Source organism: Cupressus sempervirens, chromosome 10 (assembly GCF_028749045.1).
Source record: "Cupressus sempervirens isolate cs-2001-9-10 chromosome 10, ASM2874904v1, whole genome shotgun sequence".
Classification (NCBI taxonomy): domain Eukaryota; kingdom Viridiplantae; phylum Streptophyta; class Pinopsida; order Cupressales; family Cupressaceae; genus Cupressus; species Cupressus sempervirens.
In genome coordinates this window covers 430,362,348-430,384,278 of record NC_143127.1, presented here as the reverse complement: position 1 = coordinate 430,384,278, position 21,931 = coordinate 430,362,348, and the positions used below count along the sequence as shown (strand labels likewise).

The 21,931-nt window shown below is 36.3% G+C and overlaps 1 protein-coding gene across 2 annotated transcripts in view; it reads left to right on the top strand.

The window, feature by feature from the left end:
• LOC149534562 (uncharacterized) overlaps positions 1-21,931 on the top strand; it is a 96,009-nt gene that overhangs the window by 11,982 nt on the left and 62,096 nt on the right. The window contains exon 2 of one of the 2 annotated variants that reach the window (XM_089807534.1): positions 20,892-21,114. In XM_089807534.1, coding sequence (XP_089663660.1) covers positions 20,892-21,114 — 223 coding nt within the window. Of the gene's footprint in view, positions 1-20,885; positions 21,115-21,931 lie in introns of both variants that reach the window. The other variant, XM_089807533.1, reaches the window with a different exon arrangement.

Genomic DNA, 21,931 nt, shown 5'->3' with positions numbered 1-21,931 from the left:
GGATCTCTAAGCTTCCTACTTTTAAATACAACGGGGTGCTTATCTGGCATTAATATTGCTACGATTCTTGTGTCCAAAAGCAGCACATGCTTTGTGCTCATGACTTCCTTGAGTCTGTAAAATGTATTTTGCACCTTTGGAGACCAATGGAAAGCCCTTTTTTCAGTAAGTTTGGTCAATGGAGAAGCCAACTAGAAAAAACCATTCGCAAAAGTTTGGTAAAAGCAACACAAACCCAAGAAGCCTCTCAAATCAGATATATTTTCGGGAGTTGGCTAATCAATGATTGCTTGTATATTCTTCCGATGAACTTTTACCCCTTCAATCTCAATCATGTGCGTCAAGTATAGAATCTTAGATCTTGAATTCATTATTTGAAGTTTTTGCTAACGAGTGCTTCTCCATTATACTCAAAACCATATCTAAGCGTTGCAAATGTTCATTCAAAATCCTACTGCAAATTAGTGTATCATAAAAAATGCTAAGAAAAACTTCTTCAATAGTTCATGAAAGATATAATTCATGCAAGATTTAGAAGTTGCTGGTGCGTTTATGAGACCAAGGGGCATAACAAGGAATTCAAAGTGCCCAAAGTGACAGTGAAAGGTTGTTTTCTGAAAGTCTTATTTGCTCACACTTATCTGATGATTGTCAGATTGTAAGTCAATCTTAGAAAAGAAAACTGAACCACGAAGCTCATCCAAAAGTTCATCTATCTTGGGTATGGGATATATATTCTTTATAGTTCTTTTATTGAATGCCTAGTAGTCAATACCAGTGTAAAAATTCGATTTTACCAATATCTTGGAATCGACAAAAAACTTGGCAAAAAATTCAGCAAAAAATTGACACTTTTATCAAACATTTGAAAATATACAATTTCTTCAAATATTCTTAAAAATGCACATATACACACCAAGTTTGTAGAACATATAATGATTTGAGATATCCATCATATATTAATCAAAGTTTTTGAGTTAAATAGTAATTCATAACAACTAATACTTAGTAGTTTAACATAGTGATAGAATCATATACCAAACAACAAGTACAACATTTGAATATAAATAAGTTTAATACATATAGAAGTCAAAACGCCATGAAACTACAACTTTTGAATACATATTAAGTTTCAGTATAAATGAAAACTAAAAGTAGCAATCATAAATTACATCTACAAGTGAGGCTCAAAAAAGGTCACTCCTGCTCGGTGGGTGGTGTTGAAGTAGTTGCTCTGGCAACATCCTCAATAGGTGCCTTAGGCTCAACAAAGCCTTTTATGGATGACCAAGCTCATGTTCCTCCTCATGTGCTGCCACATCCGCATCCCAGTCATCTTCCTCCATCTCAAATTGAGGTAGCTGCTCATCTGTCAATAAAGGATCACCCACATGCGTATCTACATCCTCACCATCATGAGGAGCAATCTGAAACTGCTGAATATGGATCAATGTCATTCAATTCAAGTGCTTCAAATGAAGCTTGCCCTTCCACCATCTTTTCGTGCAAGCGAAGGTTATAACTTACAAACCAAGTCATTCAAGTGCCTTTGAGTCACCTATTGTGTTTCTTTGTGTGTATGTTCTAAAAATACTCTTGTTTTTCTTGTAGCCAGAAGCACTACAAGGTTGCAATAAAATTTTGATGGCAAGCTTTTGAAGATTAGGTGATGTGACACCATAATCTTCCCACCATAGATTTGCAAGAATTTAAAAAAACCATTTATGATTTGGTAAAGCTTCAAATAAACTTCACGAGCAAAATAAATGGTATGATAAAACTAAACACATGTTTTTTTTTACCTAGCTACAAGATGTATCTCCTACATTTGCAATCAGGAGAAGAAAACAATAGCCCCTCTTCCCGCTCGTAGCTCTGCAACTCATCAAGAATAAGGTCTCAAAGATTGAAATCAATAACCAATCTTCAAATACATGTGCCCAAGCCAATTTGAACCTTTGCATCTACTTAAAGTGTTGGAGAAATAGAACTTGGGGTTCAAGTAGTTGGTAGCTGCATGACTATGTCGGTGGAGTGGTCGGTTCCACTTACGATCAATTATGTTCCATATGGGTCTATATTTGGCATCATTTGACTTATGCAAGTGCTGAATGACCTCTTTGGCCCGTTCCATGGCCTCATATAGAAACCCCATGGGGTTTTTATCCCCATCAACAAATTGTGGAATTTTCACCAAAGGTTCCGACACTTGGGACATAAAAAATTATACAAAAATCAGTGAATGGAAATATTTTAAAATTAAACAATAAATTATCAATGAAGACTTGAAAACTTTCTTTGAAGATATTCTCCTTTAGCATTTCAAAGCTAGCATCAAGCATAATTTTTATGAACTTCTTTGCTTCAGGCTTCTTGGCATAAGGACTCTCTAACCATTTTTTTATCTAGAAACACATGCCTCAAGTCTAACAATATCTCATAGATGTTTTGTAAGTTTAGAAAATTAGTAGCAAAACGTGTGACCCCTACTCGTACAAGATCCTTACCACTAGTGTGCTCTCTCATAAGACTCAAGACCCATCTATGATTGTAGATGTACTTTGCAATGTTCCTTCCATGCTCAACCACCTTCTCTACCTAGCCCAGTTTCCCTAGGTCCTCAAGAAGCAAGTCAAGACAAGGGGCAACACAAGGGCTCCAAAATAATGTGGGATGCCTCTCCAGTAGAAGTCTATTGGCTGCCACATACACAACTGCATTATCAATCACAATCTGGATGACATTAGCTACTCCCACTTCTATTACCACCTTATCCAACATGTTGCACATTTTTTGTTGTTGTAGTTTTTACTTGATCAGAGGCATCAATTGATTTTAGAAATATCAACTGTCTTCTTGAAGCAACTATAAAGTTGATGGCATCAACTAATTTTAGAAATGTCAACTGTCTTCCTGAAGCAACTATAAAGTTGATGAGCGTCCTATACCTGCCATCTGTCCACCCACCGAATATAATACTGCAACCTTTTTGTTCCCAAACTTTTCTTTGCTCTTCCTTAAGTTAATGAATGTGTTTTACCTCACCGTCTAACAATGGTCCACTTAGCTCATAAGGAGTTGGGGGCCTGAACCCCTTTTCAAACAAAGAAATCGAAGTTACCACTTGATCCCAATACATACTACATAAAGCATTGAAGGGAATATCATTGCGGATCCAAAATCTTGCAATTGACACCTTTGTCTTCTCATGCATTTCTTTGTTTCATGCAATGCCTAGCAAGTTGGGTTGAGCCCTAGGAGTGTCACATGGAACCCAAAAGTTTGACCATTCACACTTACCAATTCTCGTATTCGAGGCCTAATAGAAGAAGAAGAAGCCTCTTCACTTGTTTGTGATCCTATAGAACTAAAAGTCTCCATTGGGGCTGCCATGGCCTCAAATGTCCTCCTTTTTGCTATTTTATTTTGTGCATATTTTTGAAGGCTTGTCAAAGCCTCTCTTGTAGCTTCTTCCAAACATTTATTATACAACGTAATATCATTGCATGAAATCTTTGTAAGATGGTATTTCAATCGGCTTATGCCTGAAGTCATATACTTAAGCAATGGATACATTGCACTTGTCCTTTGCTTGCTCCTGAGAGCCCATGTTTCCATAAAGCATCGTTCTCTCCACCACCAGCCATCTTGTTTCTATAGGTACTATCATTGACACTTGTAGTCTACACTCTGCTAGTATAAGAATGAACAATCAAATAGTAGATAAGTTTGAGACAAATTAACAATTTTAATATACAAAATTTAATAATTAAATAATTTAAAAAAATAGTATTCATAAATTTAATAACATTTCGTGTTGTATTATATAAATACAATGTTCCACGGGGATGCGTCCTTTATGCTTTTAGGCTCGTACCCGTCTTGGGGACAAAATGGGGACGCGGGGACGGATTTTTGCCGTCCCCAAAGCTGTCCCCCTTTTGCCAAATTCATAAGCGTCGCCGAAACGACAAAAAATTTGGGCAAGAAACTTGGGGACGACCAACAATACTAGGGACGAGTTTGCCATCCCCTAGCCGTCCTTGAAACTTCTAGTCGTCCCCTTTTTTCCAGCTAGTTGGGTAAAGGCAAAACAATAAATTTTGCTTTTTGCACGGGTCCGTATTTGTCTTAAAGACATAATAAAAATGTGCAAACCATATTTGTCCATTAAAACACTAAAACACTAACTCTTCTACTCATTTTAAGATATGACGTACTTGCTAAGAGGGAGAAAAAAAACATAGAGCATTAACAGTAGCAGCAGTGAGGAAAGATTACATTTAGTATTTCTATTTACTACTTACTTTATTAGTTGCACTTCCCTTTATTCCTAAGTTGCCGGTTCGGTTTTGGTTCCAAGTTCAAAGTTCGAGTACTAGTTCGCAAGGTGGCCAAGATTTTGGAAAGGCGTTTGGGTTCGTTAGTACAAAAACATGTTATATATATACACACACACACACACACACACACACACACACTTTTTTTTATGAAGCATGAGTTAAAATAAGAATGTAAGCATAGTAGCACACACACACACACACACACACACACACACACACATATATATACACGTTTTTATGAAGCATGAGTTAAAATTAGAATGTAGCATAGTAGCATAAACACAGTTAAACAACAAAAACTCTAAAACACCATAAACAGTTAAACTTGTAATCATAGTGATCATACCATCATATAGTAACATAGTTCAATCAACTTCAACATCAAAGATTTAAAACATTTAAAATATCAAGTTCAAGTATCATTGTTTAACTAATGGAATGAAAATCTATTAATATTCTTTCTCTCTTCAATCTTCATCTTCTTCTTGATATTCATCTTCTTCTTCTTCTCCGGCATTACTTGCGCTAAGGCCAATGGGATCAACAATGGTATTGACATCAAAGTCATCAAAATCATCAACTGTAAGCTGAGTAGTGGAAGAATCCAAGTCTATAATCTCTGCACCTACATCCCACTTCTTTGTCTCCCCTTCTTTGTATTATTGACTCTTGTGCAAAAGAAGATGCAAGTTGTTATGCACAAATACCAGGTTCTCACCTTTTTTTGATTGCAACCTATTGTGCTTCACCAAGTAGATGAAAGAATAGGTGCTCCAATTTCTTTCTAATGTAGAAGAACTAGCAACCTATAAAGACAACATAGGGTAAGCAATTAAAAAAGAATTAATTCAATATTATAAAAAAATTAAAATCACTTTCTAGTCATGATTCTTTTGAAGATAAAGTGAGCTAATAAAAAAAAAGTCAAACTTACTTGTGATATAACTTTGATTGCAAGGGGTTGCAATGTTTGAAATTTTTGGCCATGGAGGTACCACCAAAAATGAGCATCCTTCTTGAACCGATGACGAAGAGCATCATTACTTAGACCTCTAGCATTGACAAACTCTATGAACTCATCCATGATTACATTTCTCATATCATCATCAAGAAATATTCTTCTAAATGCTGCTTGGTACCTGTCAGACACTTCCATATCTCTATATGTGGGCAACCTTCTTGGTAGATTACAATATTGTGAGCTATAGCATTTGGGGCTCAAGGCATAGGCAAGTGAATGTAATGGAGTAGTCATTTGTTCTTATCTTTCATTAATAATTTTTTGCACTTGTTTGGAAAAGGTTTCTTGTGGATCTTGCTCCTTCTCATTTATAACATACTTGTTCTTCTTAAGCATTGAGTCTATGCCATCAAGATCTCTCCAAGGCAAGGCCTATCCATGTCAGTGTATGTAAGCATGCTCATAATGGGCTCGGTGATCTTAAGGAGACATTCCACACGTTCCCACCATGATTCAGCTAATAGCCTATCCTTTATTTTGTTTGCCCTTTTAGTGTTCTTTTGCTTCCATACACCCCGATTGTGGCTGATTACCATACCTTGAAGTGCATCTTTCACTTGCACAAGTCGTCTTAAGATGATTATATGTGATGCAAAACAGGTCTCAACAACCTGTGACATAAATTAAGCAAAAAACAAGAACCAGTAGATACATATTTTAGAAAAGTATACACATTGCACAAGTAAAATATGAAAAATCAGAAATTGTCAAATATTAAAAATTAAATTACTAACTTGAGTTCAAGTTCATTTACCTTCAATAGCTCCAATTTAGAGTAGTTCCTGAAAAGAGATTGAGTCATGTGGTGGTTTGTGACAAACATTTGTATGTCCTCGACCTCTTCATAGATTGTTTTGATCCACTCAATTTGGTTCCCAATCTTTTGTAGCATAAGATTAAGCGAATGAACTGCACAAGGTGTCCAAAAGATATGTTGATATCATGATTCAACCAACAAATCTGCTGCTCTACAATTCTTTGCGTTGTCTGTTATGACTTGGACAACGTTTCTTGCACCCACTTGTTCAATGGCCTCAATTAGGATATCAACAATAAATGACCCATCTTTTACTTTGCCCTCACAATCCACCGCTTTCGAAAACATTGTCCCTTTAGAGGACACCGCAAGGACATTGATCAAGGGACGGTTCTTGGAATCCTTCCAACCATCTGAAACAATTGTCACCCCTGTTTCAACCCATGAACCCCTTATGGGCTTCAATTGATTTTCAATCCGTTGGACCTCGTCATCCAACAAGGTAGTGCGCACTTTCTCATACTCGGGGACATAATACCCTTTTGGAGCTTCATTGGCACCCCTCAACATGTCCTTCCAAAATGGTGAGCAGACAACATTAAAGGACAACCCATTTGCATACGGACACCTTCCCACCTTAATGTCAACAATTTCTTGATCCTTATTTTCAAAAGCAGTTTCTAGTTGGCCCTTTCTTTTGTGTACAATGGGGACATATTCAATGTTAGTGTCCGTTGCGGTACTAAAGAAGGGGTGGTCTTGTACTATAACTTTTCGGGGGGGGGGGGGGGGGGGGCCCTGCATTCTCTTTGCTCTTTCATTTTTATTGGCATTGCTACTGTGTTCCGCTGCCCTGCGTCCTTCTCTCTCTTCTGCTGCCTCGTTCTCTTCAATATATTTTAACACAGTTTGATTTGGTATAGGGGCACCTTTTTTGCCAGGGTATTTCTTGACTCCTCTTCCAGTGTAACCACATAAATGACCTACCACACGATAATAAGAACTATTTCTTTCTACACCACATCCCTGATATCTCCAACGCAATGCACCACCTCTTGGAAGGGGTTTTAAAATGTCTACATACTTCCATAGAGGAGAATCAGAGTTGGGTTCCATTTTTTGTTCGGTGTTGCCTATTGAGGAAGAGGTACATGACATTCCTTTCCCTATGGCAAGAAATCAGATACATGTTCATAATTTATATGCAAGAAAATGACAAATTTTGGAATAATGGAAAAAATCCAAAAGAACATATGAAGATTGAAAGAGAAATGGAAAAATGAAAAAAGTTAAAAACTAGAACAAAAACAATAGCAAATGGAATAAAATCTCACCTTTTACAGCCATTGCAAGCTTGCAAATATGTATGAATGATGCACAAACACTTGAAGAACACCAACAAATCAATCTTCAATCTCCTCTTTGCACAACAAGATGCTTGCTCAAAAAATTATGTGCTCTCCCTTAAGACAAAATAGCTGTTTAGAAACATAAAATGACAATGAGAGGGCACAAAACCAATTAATAACACCTTTTAGGTTTTATGGATGCCAAAAAAATTTAAAAATTGCACATAAAACTCTTTTCCTGCCGTCTGCGGGGCCTAGTTCGCTGCGGGTTCAAACTGGGTTTGAAATTTCTGAAGTGGTTCGCCTAGGTTCGAACTCAGTTCGAACCAGATCGAGCCAAGGGTGCAAAAATCGCACCTTGGTCGAACCAAGTATTTTGATTTTACTACGTATGTGATATGTTATAATGGAGGTACTTAGTATTTGTCATTTGATAATTTTCCATGTATTGATCTTCTAAATGTCTATGGTGAATGGTTTATCAATGTTATGATATGCACATTTGAATTTTGTCTTTCTATATAAAAAGAATCCCCTATGTTTTTAATCGCTGTCCCCTAAGGTCCCATCCCCTAAATTTTGACTTTGACCCATCCCTGTACCGGAAACATGTCCCCATCCCCTAAAACATCCCCATCCCGGAAACTCTGTGGAGCATAGTTAATAAATACAATATATAAAATTATACTTTCATGATATTCATAAAATTCCATATTGTATTAGTGTATTTTATATTTACTGTTTATTAATTTTAAATTTTGATAAAATGATATAATTCAGGAATAATTTTCTATTTACTGATCAATTTTCAATTTTCAATTTTTAATAATTAGAATTTGTAAAATTTATAGTTTTATATAGTAAACATTTTATATAAAATTAAAAATATAATCAACCTAAATTAACAAGTTTAAATAAATTTTTAGTATTTCATTAATTTATAATGTAAAATAAAATACAATGATAAATGATCAATCTATTTAATAAATAAATAAATAAGCTGGAGTGCTATGATGAATGATACATGTATATTGAAAAAAAAAATACTAAGTTGGATTGGTGAAGAATGCCAATCGATGTCCAATTTGGATTGTTAAAGAACGCACAACAGAAGTCCAATTGATTGTTGACTCTTGATAGTTGAAAAAATAAGAGTTTGATGCTTCCGCTGGCAGAAGAAAATGGTGGCAGCAGAAGTCGACTGTTTATGTGGCAGAGAAGTCTTCGACTTTTCTCATTTACAACCTAAAATCTCTCTTTATGTGATTATGTGGATGTGAAAGACTCAATTCTACAAACGCATTGACTGGAAGACCAAAATATTTGCATGAAACTTGTTTAGTGGCAACTTTTTTTTTTTACAACGATAACTTAGATTATTTCGGCGCAGAATTAATGGGTGATTATATTGGGGGCAATATCAGTCTGCGATATACTGTTGTATACTGCTGTTTTTTTTCAACCATGGTCAATACACGTAATGTGCCATCTTTCTTCTTGACCAGCACCATAGAAGAAGCAAAAGGGCTGGAACTTGGGTGTATGTGACCCATTTTCAGCACGCACTTAATTTTCTTTTCAATATCCTCTTTGAAATGACAAGGATGCTTGTAAGGAGTGGCAATAATTGGTTTTGAGCCTTCTTCAAGCTCTATTACACATTCTAATCCTCTATTAGGTGGATGACGAAGAGTAATATCTCCAAATGCTGTACTATGTTTATCCAAGGACCAACATTGATTGAATATCAACATGGTAGGATGACTCATTATGTGTGGTAGACTTGCTGGAAACAAAGCAATGGGCTGCCCTTCTATGACATCATGTTGGAAGAAAACTTCCATTCTACTAGAAGAAACTACCCTTTGTCCTCCATTTGCCATTGCCGTAAATATTGTTTGCTTACCCTCAAACATTAATTCTAACTGCATTTGTTTGAAGTCCCCAACATATTGTTCCAATGATATTAACCATTGAAGTCCGAGAATAACATCAACATACTGAGTCGAAGAACAAAGAAATCTCATGTCAAGGTGTAATCCCTCATTTGAATATTCAGCCATGGTATAATATGTTAGCAAGTCAAAGGAAAACCACATCTGCCACAGAGACGACAAATTCTAGAAACTCTTCAGTCTGAAGACCTCGTTTGTTGACACACTCATTAATGAAATTATGCGTAGCCCCACCATCCACTAAACATACCATTCACTGCCGCTTCAGTACACTTTTCAACCAGAAAGGTCTACCTTGAGGAATTCTAGGTAAAGTAGCAATGTGTCTTTGACAATTGTATCCTCCAGTTCTATTTGTTGAGGCTGATTTTCCTGTGTATTCTCTTCTTGAAGGCTACCTTTTGATTCATCGTGACCTTTTTCTTCTGAATGTACTTAAATGTGGCTTGCCTTTACCAATGCAGCGATGTCCTGGTTCCTGTGGTTCTTTACGGGAGAAGCACAATTTCTTTCTTCTAAGTTCATTTCCTGTTTCTGGATCAGCTTTTGAAGGGGCATTTCTTGGCTGATTGAAACTACTTTTTCTTTGCTGATTGGCCTCTCTTTTATCTTATTTCCATGGGTTGAAATCTTCTAAAACTGATTAGAGGGTGTAACATCCGAGTCACAAGCTAACCCGATAGAGTCATCCAGTGAATTAGGCTTATGAGCTTTAGCTAATCCTTTTAGTTTGTCACTTAAACCTTCAACAAAATACATTGTTATTCTTTTCTGAGGCATATTTAGAACCATTATAGAAATCTTTTGAAGCTCATTAACATAGGTCTCCAACAGTCCAACCTGTTTCTATTGGGCCAATTCTTTGTAATAAATTTCTACATCTTTTCTATCAAAACAAATTCCTTATATGAGTGAATCATGGCACCATCTTGGGCAACTAGCCATGATCCCACCATTCTTATGCTACTCCTTCCAGATACATGGTAGCAAATTGTATCGTTTTTTTCCTCTTCCAAGGGCTTGAGTGAGAAAAATGTATCCAACTTGTAAAGCCATTACCTTGCTTATATTCCTTCGGTTCTATTGAAGGTTGGTGTTGTTATTTTATTCAAGGCATCTTTGTACTCCATAGGTTGATTGCCTTGCCTAGCTGTACCTCGAGGTGTCCTTTTTTGCCTTTGAGATGATTCCTCACCTTATCTTTTTGCTGATTCATAAAATTATTTAAGTTCATGAGTTGCCTTGTATTAGTAGGTAATTGCATGTGTTGTCTTGAGCTGTTGCAGTATTTTCTGTGATGCAAGTTTTTTCCTCCTCCATCACTGGTATTAGTTCCCTTTTGTTTTGTTGGGGTGAAAATGTGGGATGCAAAGGTTGATCAGACCTTGTATCCACTGTTGTCATAATGTTAGAAACTGCTTTCTAGCAATACAAACATATTGAAGTAATTGGCGTTCTGGAAGTCCATAATGAAAGTGTAATCTTTGTTTTTCTTTTAGATGGATGGGATATCTAGAAGATTTAAGAGGTTTAGAATGTTTTTTTTAAATAAGTTTTTGAATTCTGTTGGGTGTCTTTGTATTCATGCCCCACATCATTTTCGCTTTGTGGACTACTAGACCTTCCTGACCTTGAATGTCCAAGTCTTGATTTTCCCAGGGCTGTGATCATACGATCCTGGAACTGTTGCATCTATAGTTGCTGTTGCTGCTGATACAGCTCTTACTGTTGCGCAAAATTTGTTGACAATTCTTTCAGTTGGTTGTTCGTTTCCCTTGGCGGGATGCCATCTCTCCTTTCTCCCATTTCTGCTCCCGAAGGTTTACTTCCTGATTCTTCTCTTTGGCGAGACCTACTCCTTGTATTATATCTGTGTGATTCAAACTTTGTGGAGTGCATAGAACCCTTCAACACGCACATGCAATGAAAAAGCAAGAAAATGCAAACTGAAACTCCACAGCTGGCAGGGTTAGTAGCTCTGATACCACTGAAATATCCTTTCTAATGGAAATAATGCAAAGACATCAAAAAGCATAATATAATTCAGAACATTTTGGGAACTCACGATATCCTTTGAGTCTATATATCAATTTCCATCGATTCGCATTGAAAACTTTTATTCTAAGCTCATAAGATAAACAACGAGGATAGAATAGTATAAGAGCGGAATATTTTATCAGAGGAAACCATGACAGAAAAGTACTTGGAAGGGGCAATACCAGATTTATTGTTTTCTTACAACAAACAGGCTAAGCATCTGCTTGTGAATCACAGCCCAGGCATATATCAATGGCTAATTAAATTTTGTAGTTTCCTTCAACTGAGAATTTCCCTTTAAATCTGTGATATCTCTCACCCTATCGCTGCTATCCAAACTACCGGAGATTCCTTCCCAGTGGTAATCCTCAAACCCACATTATCGTTGTAGCACCAACAGCACATACTTCACCATGACTGAAGCTTGGGTTGACGTCCAAGCTCTCCATTACCAAGGATTCCGTCCTGTTAAGGCTGCATTCTAGTTGCGAGAGAAAAAAAACCATAAATCAGAATACACCACTCATTTTCACCGTTACCATGAAAAGACTTAACAATACAGACAGCCACAAAATCCTAGATTTTAGGCCTTTTTTTTCTAATAGATGAGTTTGCCACTTGACTGGAAGGATAATGTTTCTTTAATCTCATTAAATCGCCCAAGGATAACTAAATAACCCAAAGGCCCCACTCATGACTGAAAAGTGGGTGCAACTTAAGTGAATCCAACCCCACACACCCTTCTCCTTTTATTTCATTAAATTGACCAAGTGTGGGAGACACATAACTAAGACCGCCTTAGTAAACTGATTCCAGCAACTTGATGTATCAGTTGAGGGGGGACATTTCAAACATTTTCTTTGGAGTACTCCTGAAGTGGCCATTTTATCGGTATCTTCCTGCTCTATACTCTTGAGGCTTTGATTGTCTCAACTGGATTCATCTTTTTGCCTGTTAGCTGCAAGAAGGCAAGAATTTTGATGTTGAAGGGCACCTTGTTTCTCTCCTATTCATTTTCCTTCAGGGCAACAGCAGTCTCACATGCTAGCAATGGAAGAGGTTACCCACAAGGGGAAGGTAACTTAATGCTGGGATGAATATCATGAGTACCATAGACCACTTACATTTCTTGAGTTTTGCTGCTATCACCTGCATTAGAAGTGCTTGATGAGATTACTCAATGACTATGATCTCTTTCAGTGATTCTGTCAAGATGGAGACCGCTATTATTGAGCCTAGAGTTTCTCACCATACCTTTTTTGTGGCTACACTGAGAAAGTCCTCACTTGGACACTGGAAATTGGTAGAGGTTGTGCTGGAAGTTGTTTCCATTTGAAATGATTTGTCCAATGCTGAATTTTCTATTGGGTTGCTTCAGCTTTGTTGCACTTACACATCAATGGATTATAAACAACGATTGGCACTACATCAATGGATTATAAACAACGATTGGCACTCTCCCCTCAACATGCAAATGAGCATCAGATTTGTTGAAGTAGCTAAATAAGAGGGTGCTGTTCAAGTTTTGTATGAGCTTTATTTATGGTGGAAGCTTTATCTCCACATTATTTGCTTGATTTGGACTTGTAAGATAGACTTACTCTGGGCTTGTTGCATTCTTGGCTTGTAGAGAACCATGTGAAAATTGTTACAAATGTAAATGGCGGAAAATTTGAATGAATTAATCAGAGATCAAACTGATCTATATATACAAAGAAGAGAGTCGAATAGAATAGAAACATTCTATTCTAGACTATACTAAATATTAGAAACATTCTAATATTTACAGAGATATAATAAGATACAATAGTGAGCATTAAAAGGAAACATGAAGGTTATTTTAATAAAAATGTGCATTACTATCATTAAAATTTAAACATACTCTTAAGGCACCCTGCATGCTATAATGGTGCTGCTGGGCAACCATTGCTTATTTAGACCTTCAAGAAACTGCAAGTGCTTTCTTCCTGAAGGAACTATAAGTTCATTCTCACATGACCTTACAGGGCAGGTCCACTAGTGAAATACCAAGTTCAACAAGCACCCAAATGATCTGAACTTTTATATGCAAATTCTACTTTCTTAATCTGAGTGATTTTATTTGTGAGGTAATCTTTAACCTGTTCTCTAGCAATCTGAAAAAATCTGTTGGCTTTTCTATTGGCATTGAAATCATAGGAAACAGGATCATCGTGTGTCACAACTTCTCTTGCTGCAATAAAAATTAAAGCTAGGAAGGAACCTAGAGATCTAGAAATATCATAAGGATACTTGTTGAGATGTGAGTAGGGTCTTACCTAGATCATTTCCATTGCCCAATGGTTTCATTGGTTATCTATGTCTTAGCAGTCAGCCTTTAAAAAACGCTATGCTTTCTAAAGAAGAATGAAATAAATTTAACATTGGCACATTGAAACACCATGCATTCCATGCGCATCACAGTTGTTTCACTGTTCATGTCCACATGGAGAGAAGCTGCCTCGTGATGCCTTGAATTTGATCTACCTAGCCCATAAGTAGAAGCAGGAGAATAAAGGATGCAGTGAGCTGCATTGCAATATTAGAAAGTTATATTTTGATATTCTTTTTTGTGGTGATAGATTATATTTATTAATTTACCGGGAAAGAGCCTGGCCTAAACCAGGTATGGCTACATCCAGGGAGCTATCCCCCAATGAAAAGCAAACCCCAAGAAACCCATTGACATGTCCAAAACAGAAGCTATTATAAAACACAAAAAGTCATCTAGGTTAGCTCTTCTCCCTTATGAGAGCGGAGAATCATCTCTAAGGATTCTTTGTTTTTTCTCCTTTTTGCCTTTCACATATTCCAGCCATCTTCCACCTTGGCTGTCTCATCTTGCCATTGTATTGAATTGTCATCCAGTCCACATCCAACTGCCAAGCTGCTACACTCCGGCTGATTTTGAATTTCAGTTAAATGTTCGTCCTTCTTTTCTCGGGATCCTTCAAGTCCTTTATTTCCTTTCCCTCTGGTGTAGCAGCAACCTTCTTACGTGTCTCCAGCATTACACAATCAGCCATACCTGCCTTAACACTGTTGCTAACTAGAGTAGCATCACGACTCTTATCCCAGCATTGCTGTTGTGGATCCTTCCCATTTACTGCTTGAGAATTACTCTTTTGCTGCTCCCTCTTTTTCTCCACTGTGTTAGTGTAGGTGCAAGACATCTTTCCACCAAGATGCTGCCTTAGCCATCCTCTGATTAGAACACTGGGCAGCCATATGCCCAGTTTGAAAACACCTTGTGCATCTGAAAGAAACCCCTCTGCAATCTAAAGGTTGTTGAACAGCAACCATTCGAAGTTTAAGTGTTATCTGCAGGGAGGCTTTCTGAAATATCCATTTCTGCCAAAATGTGAGCAAAGGTAGAATGCAGGATATTTGATGAACCTTCATCAATCATAAAGAAATTTCCTAAAGAGTTTCCTATAACCTCAAGGCATGTTTCAAGCCAAAAATGTAAAGGCAAGTTCAGAACTCTCACCCATAATGGAACCTTATCAAAAGTTTCTGTTGCTAGACAGAAAGTGGGTGCCAGGGTTTCAACATTAATGGATATATATTATCCCAAGTACAGATGGTATCACATAAAATCTTAGTTCTGTCTTGAGTGTTTTTGAAAACTACAACAAATAAATCCCCAGCAGAGTGAATCTGAACATACAACTCCAGAAAAGGTTCCAAATTTTCTGACATCCATTCATGGAGCTCGCTCAAACTTTTCCATTCACCCCTAAAATGTCTAATCAGACTCAGCGCAGAGAAAACTTCCATATTGTGTTTCGCTTCCTCCTCCACAACATCTGCCAGATCAACTGTAATGGGTCGTGCTATTTGGGGTTTGATCACTCCAACCATACCTTCCTTTTGCAGGTGGTACACATTCACATTCAAAACCCCATTCCAACCATAGGCATGAAATCCATTTTGCCGTTTCAGTGGTGCCCACACAACTCAGCACAACACTTTCCTGCCGCTGTGAATCCTTCACGATCTCAGATCGCAGGTGCATCTTTCCATACCCATCTCCAAACATCACACTCAAACTCATCACACTCTTAGCTAGCAGCTTCCGTCCCTAACATGTCTGCTGTTAGAGTAATAAGATATTTCCTTATTAATTAAATCATTTTGATTTAATATTTAAGTCACTTATTATCTCTAGTTTACTTAAGCTAAACTTTAGGCATATAATAATTAATTTTTTTATCAATTATTATCATGCAACCGAGGTTTTACCCTGTTAGGGTTTTGATCTCCTTTAATAAGGATCGATCTCTTTGTAATTTATTCATTCACTTTTGATAATAGCAATTTCTCCTTTTGCTCATCAAGAATGTCTCATTTATGGATCATTCCAGCTTCCACAGCTTTTTCCTTATATCTTTCTCTGTGATAGGTGTTTCCAACCAGGTGATTCTTGGGAGTTGCGGGGTTGATTTTTCATCAACTTCAACATGGTATCAGAGCTCAAGATATTCATGCCCCTATTCAGTTTATGAGAGATTTTTCTTGGCTTTCAGATCTGTGCTTTTTTTATTTCAGAGGGTTTCAGTTTTCAGAGTTATTTGTATTGGATTTGGGGGGTAATTTTTTTTTAGTGCATTTTGAGCCCAAACGGACCTCACTTTTGGATTTGTAGCACAAAAAACCCCTATTTCCATATAAAATTTGTCCAATTTGGACAAAGTTGATATTTGGGGCAAAAAATTGCTCCCAAATTTGGGCAAGCTTCACGAGGCGACGATTTATTTTTTTATTAAAAAAATCAAAGAAGAAGAAGAAGAAAGAAAACACTTTAAAAAAAAGAAACCCATGTTTTTCCAAAAAAAAAAGTTTCAAAAAACACTTGCTTTCTTTTTTTTATTTAAAAAAAGTATATGATGCTTGCATCATTGAAGGACACGCATATGTTAGCAAGGTACTGATGCATGTCAGTCTAGTACTGATGTAGAGGTCTGACAATTGCAAGTGTGACGTCATCAATCTTGGAGCCGAAATTTGACGGCCTTCAAAATTGTCTCTTCTTTGTTTGTTTTGTCCTAAAAAGCTGTTTGTGGTTTTTTGGCTGTATCTTGGTCATATGGAAGTATTTTTTGATAAATCTTATATTGTTGGAAAGCTCTTTTCGAGTCCGTCATGATGGTGTACCGTGTAGGTTATTTGGACTTTTGATATTGTTTGGTTTCTTGTTTATGCAGTCAAAGCAAGAAGTTCTATTTTGCACTCTGAGAGACAAATTCTTTATATTGTTGGAAAGTGTCAAGCCAATATAACACCTTTTTTAGTTGCAGGATTGGACATCCCTTACTACCAAAGTACTATGCTGATCTTCATTAAATATCAATCTGGGAGCATGAACTTGAGATGATGTCTGCAAAGTATATGCTCTAGTTTTTGCTAAAAGTCACTACTATTTTGAATGCAATAACCATTAGGGAAATCTAGTTTATCAAAAGGAAAGACAACTATCAAATTCTTGGAAGGAAATTCTAATTACTTAACCATACATCTATGCACCTACTGCTGCAGGAACAATGACTGGTTCTGTTTCCAGTGGTTGTAGGAACATCAGTTCTAAATTTAACTTAGAAAACTAAGGCTGTAGGAACAATGACTGGTTCTGTTTCCAGTGGCTACAGGAACATCAGTTCTAAACTTAACTTAGAAAACTAAGTCTAACTCCTAATTACTAAAGTAAATTCCACCTTCCGTGTGGCCCCCCATGGAAGAATGAAGAAAAAGATCAACTCAGACAAAAGTGTAGAAACTCAGCAAAGTCATGTATTCATTCAAATATGCAGTATTACAATAGCTTGGAAAAACAAGATGTCTATCAACTCTATCAATCTGCTTACTCCTTAACCTTGTAGATACAGACAATGTCTTATTTAAAAGGAAGGAAATAACAGACTCCTACAATTACAACTTCCTCATGAAGGATAGTCAGTTACAGTTCAAGACTTATGCAAGCATGTAATCATAAAGACATTAGTTATCTCCTTAAATTCCCATAAATATAGAGCATAGCGGATGCTAGATTTTCCCTTCTTTCTGACTTAAACAGCTTCCAGGAATCTAGGTATTGTGTAACAGTTTCTTGCATGTTCAACCGATTGCTTTGATGCTTGCTTTCCCGCTTAGCCGCTTTATCAGGTCTTGCTTGTTATTCATTAAAACAAGTCCCTTCTAACTTTGCCGCCAAGTCTCCAGCTGCAACGGTGTCATAATATTTCTCTTTAATACCAACGATTCCTCAGCGCTAATCCTTCGTAGTTGTTTTTGATTAATTCCAGCTTGGCTTGTATTTCTGCGATCAACTTTTAATGCACACAAAACTTCCTACGAACATTTATTTATATTTATTAATTTATAAAGAAAAATCATTAAATATTCAACTAACAGTTTTTGCAATCTCTTCGGCTGCAGGAAGATCTACCCATGTCAAACATTCATGAAGAAAGATTTTTACTACAAAATGAACCCTTTTTAGATATAATTCCGATCATCATTCTTATGCCATATGTTCATACTTTATACATCAAAAGTTCGAAATACTATACTTAAAGGATGATAAAGTTCAGTATGTTATAGACAAATGTTCACAAAAAAGGCCAAAAAGACATCTATTTCTTCATGCCATCAGAAAGGTCTTGGAGAGCTCTTTCCAGTGATATGATTGTTTTTAAAAATGATTCTTCAGGTACATTCTATTAAGTCTTTTACGTATTTGCATTTTGGTGGATATCTAGGTTGTTTTAGGTCCGAGGATCGATTTTGTTGCTTCAGATGATTCGTCATGGGTTGTACTATTTGTTTTATCAGCTTTATGTCTCTTTTCATCTTTTTTGACATCCTTTTGTAGTATTTTTTGTAAATGCATTGAGATAAAGTGCCACTCTATTGCATTTCAGGATTTTGCACATCTTTGTGTTTTGTTGTACTCGCACTACATTATAAAGTGCCTTAGGGGGTTTTATGTTGGCCATATTTGCCATCTTCCTTAGTCAAGTGAGTGTTCCTTCCACGACATTAGCCTCATGATGTGTCAATGACATGTGCCATTATAGGTGTTTGTACTTATTTTACACTCTCGATGTTCCTTATTCTTCTTTTTGTAGGAGATATTGCATTATGTTTCAGTGTTCATGTCTTACCTTTCAACATTATAGGAGGGTTATGTTGGTTCTATTGCTTTCTTGGTTCGATGGAGTGAGCTATGTATTTTGTATTTGATCCTATGTACAAGGCGATTGCAGTGGCTGGATACCTATGCATTTCGGTGAGATGGATCATTTACCATATAGAGATTCTTTCATTCCTATTTTTGGAGGCCATGAAGATACCTTCCATCTTTGATTGATCGGCTCTTTAGACTTAGACTTCTTTACCTGGTCATGTTCTATGTAGTGGAGGTTCTTCAGATTAGCAGTTTGGTAGTGTTTGCAGTTTCATGCTTCAATGGTGTTCTTCATGATCATTTTTTGTTCCTATCTTCTAGAACATTCTTTCCATCTTTTTTTGGAGCAGGGTTTTTCCCTTGTGGTTTTCTCTATTTCTTCTCTCTACAGAGATTTGGTTGTGCTTGGGTACCTCATTAGGCCTTGTTGCCGGTACCCAATTTTCTTTCAGCAGTAGTTCCTAGGATTTTAGCTACTCCCTAAGTTTATCTTAAGGGGGGGTGTAGAGTAATAAAATATTTCCTTATTAATTAAATCATTTTGATTTAAATATTAAGTCACTTATTATCTCTAGTTTACTCAAGCTAAACTTTAGGCAATATAATAATTAATTCTTTTATTAATTATTATCAATGCAACCTAGGTTTTACCCTGTTAGGGTTTTGATCTTATTTTACAAGGATTGATCTCTTTGTAATTTATTCATTCACTTTTGATAATAGCAATTTCTTTTTTTGCTCATCAAGAATGTCTCATCTATGGATCTGGCTATTCCAACCTCCATAGCTTTTTCCTTATGTCTTTCTCTGTGACAGGTGATTCTTGGGAGCTGTGGGGTTGATCTTTCATCAACTTCAATATCTGCTACACCATTCACTGACCGATTCTGCCTTTCCTTGGTGGGCTGAGCCAACTTCTCCGAGCATTCTTCTTCTGTTGCACCATTTTCAGCTTCATTACAGAGCTTCCACACAAATTCAATGGAACGCGATAAGAAAACCTTAGCATCTAAAGACTGCCACACTATCTCCATCCTAGGCTCCAAGATAATTCTTATATATTGATATATTAAAGAACAAGAAAGGCCCTTTAAATAATTCTCGATCACTTCCAGCTCAAAATGTTTTTAGATTACACTGAAGGAATCTGATAATGAAAAGGGGTTCTTCAAGAATTTTTTTATTTTTATTTATTGCCAGCCTTATACTATTTACAAGAACTATATCCTTAACCTGTTTATTTGTAGTTCGAGGAAGCTGAACAACGATGACTACAATGACTACGTTTTCTCCCTTGCTCTATGAGGATATCTCTTGCCAAATTGTACATATGGCTACAGTTGTAATACCTGCCAAAAAATTGCACCTATCAAGTGACTGGAGGTTTTGGAGAAACAAAGGAACTTGCTGGAGCTTGTAAAACAGTACATGGACATATTTGAGTGAAATGGACAGACAAGATTAGTAGAAAAAGATGTGTCAAGATTATCAAATCTTTGGAAGGGGATCTTATTTCTCACATTGCATATATAATTTGTTTGTTTGAAAACGTTGTAGTCAATAACATTTTTCTTGTGATTGGCAGTAATAGTTGCTTTTGAATAGCTAGCTTTTTAGATTCATTAGAAAGTCTTTTGACATGTTCATATACCATTGAACAATGAAAACCAGTCATCTGTGTTCATATATGATGCAACTTCTTGGTGTATATGCAAAAGCTTAGGATAGTGTGTATATTTAAATTGGCTGTATTTGATGCCTGGTTATATATCTCTGTAACTCTTGCAATGCAATTTATTTTGAAAGTTTACAATTATCAAAGTATATATGTCAGTTATGTAAGGTTTTAACTTTTTGTTCTGATATGAACTATTTAAGTTATCCAAGAAGCCCCTGTGTTAGCAGTTTCCTTGACCTTGCCTTGAGCTATTTTTGAAAGCATCAGTAGTAGCACTTAGCTTCGAATGGTTTCCTTCAAATGTTCCCTCTCGGTTTTGACATATTTCATATTTGTGCAATTTTTGTCTACAATTTTCTTCTTTCCAGCCGGCTACCTCTTTGGTACTCTTTTAATTCTTATGTTCAGCTTTAGGAAGATTAAAAGATGATAAATAAAGGCTTATCGATTTTTCATTTCAAAGATTGTTCAAGAATGCATTTTTTAAAATTGAAGATAGGGATTTTGTTTGAATATGTTGGTAACGATAAGGGAACTGAAGTTGCAGGTGTACATCGTGTTCCTGTCAAAGTACAGCTTCCTTCTGTGCCATTGGTTGAAAGTTCACCAGGTTTGAAACCAGGGGGTGTCATAGCTGGTGAACGGGTCTGTATCCCTGGCCTAAAAAGACTTCAAAATCTTAAGAAATATGCACATTCACGCAGAGTACGTGTACAATATTCAGAAGGGCTGTCAAAATCATATCCAAAGATTGAACTATGTCTACATAGGTAAGAATTCTTTTGAAAGGCATTGAATTTGTTTTAATTTTGAATGGCAAGTTAATCAAGTTATTCACACTTGTAGGTTATTCGTAACTAATTCAGTACAACACACAAATTGATTTGCATATGAATTGGAATATTTGTGCTTGAAGTTGTAATTCTTTTTGGATATAACTGATGTTTTGATAGATAGTTAATATCATATTACTATGGCTCATGTATTGTACTAAGTTGCTGGTTAAGACTAGGATACAGGGTTCCCTTTTTTTAAGGGGCTGGGTTCATTTTGGGCACAACTAACAAAAATGTTAAAAACATATAAAAATTATAAATATAAACTTATTTGTAGCTTGAAAACAGTAATTAGGTTCAAAATGACACACCATGCATTAAGTAAACAAAATTACCATAAAAGTTAACGATAACGTTCATCTCATTTTTCTTAAACTTGAATGTCAGTTAGATGTTCACTGTTCAATATTAAATTAATAAAACAAGCAGCCACCATCATATGGATCTTTATAAAGATCATCATCATCATCATCATCATCATTGACATCATTATCATTGACAGTAGATGGTGTTTCTAGATTATAAGAATATAATAAGTATCATTGACAATTGCTCTAAAAGTATGTTGGCTTTTTGGCTCCTCTAAGAATGAAGATTGTATTGAAAATGCATATTAAGTTGAGCCAGAGGTTCAAAGACTGTAAGTAAGGGGTCATCTTCGACATTGATTAAAAAATAATTACATATATGCAAAATCTGTTCTATAACTACTTTTATAACTACTTCTGTAGATATCTAATAGAAGTTGTTA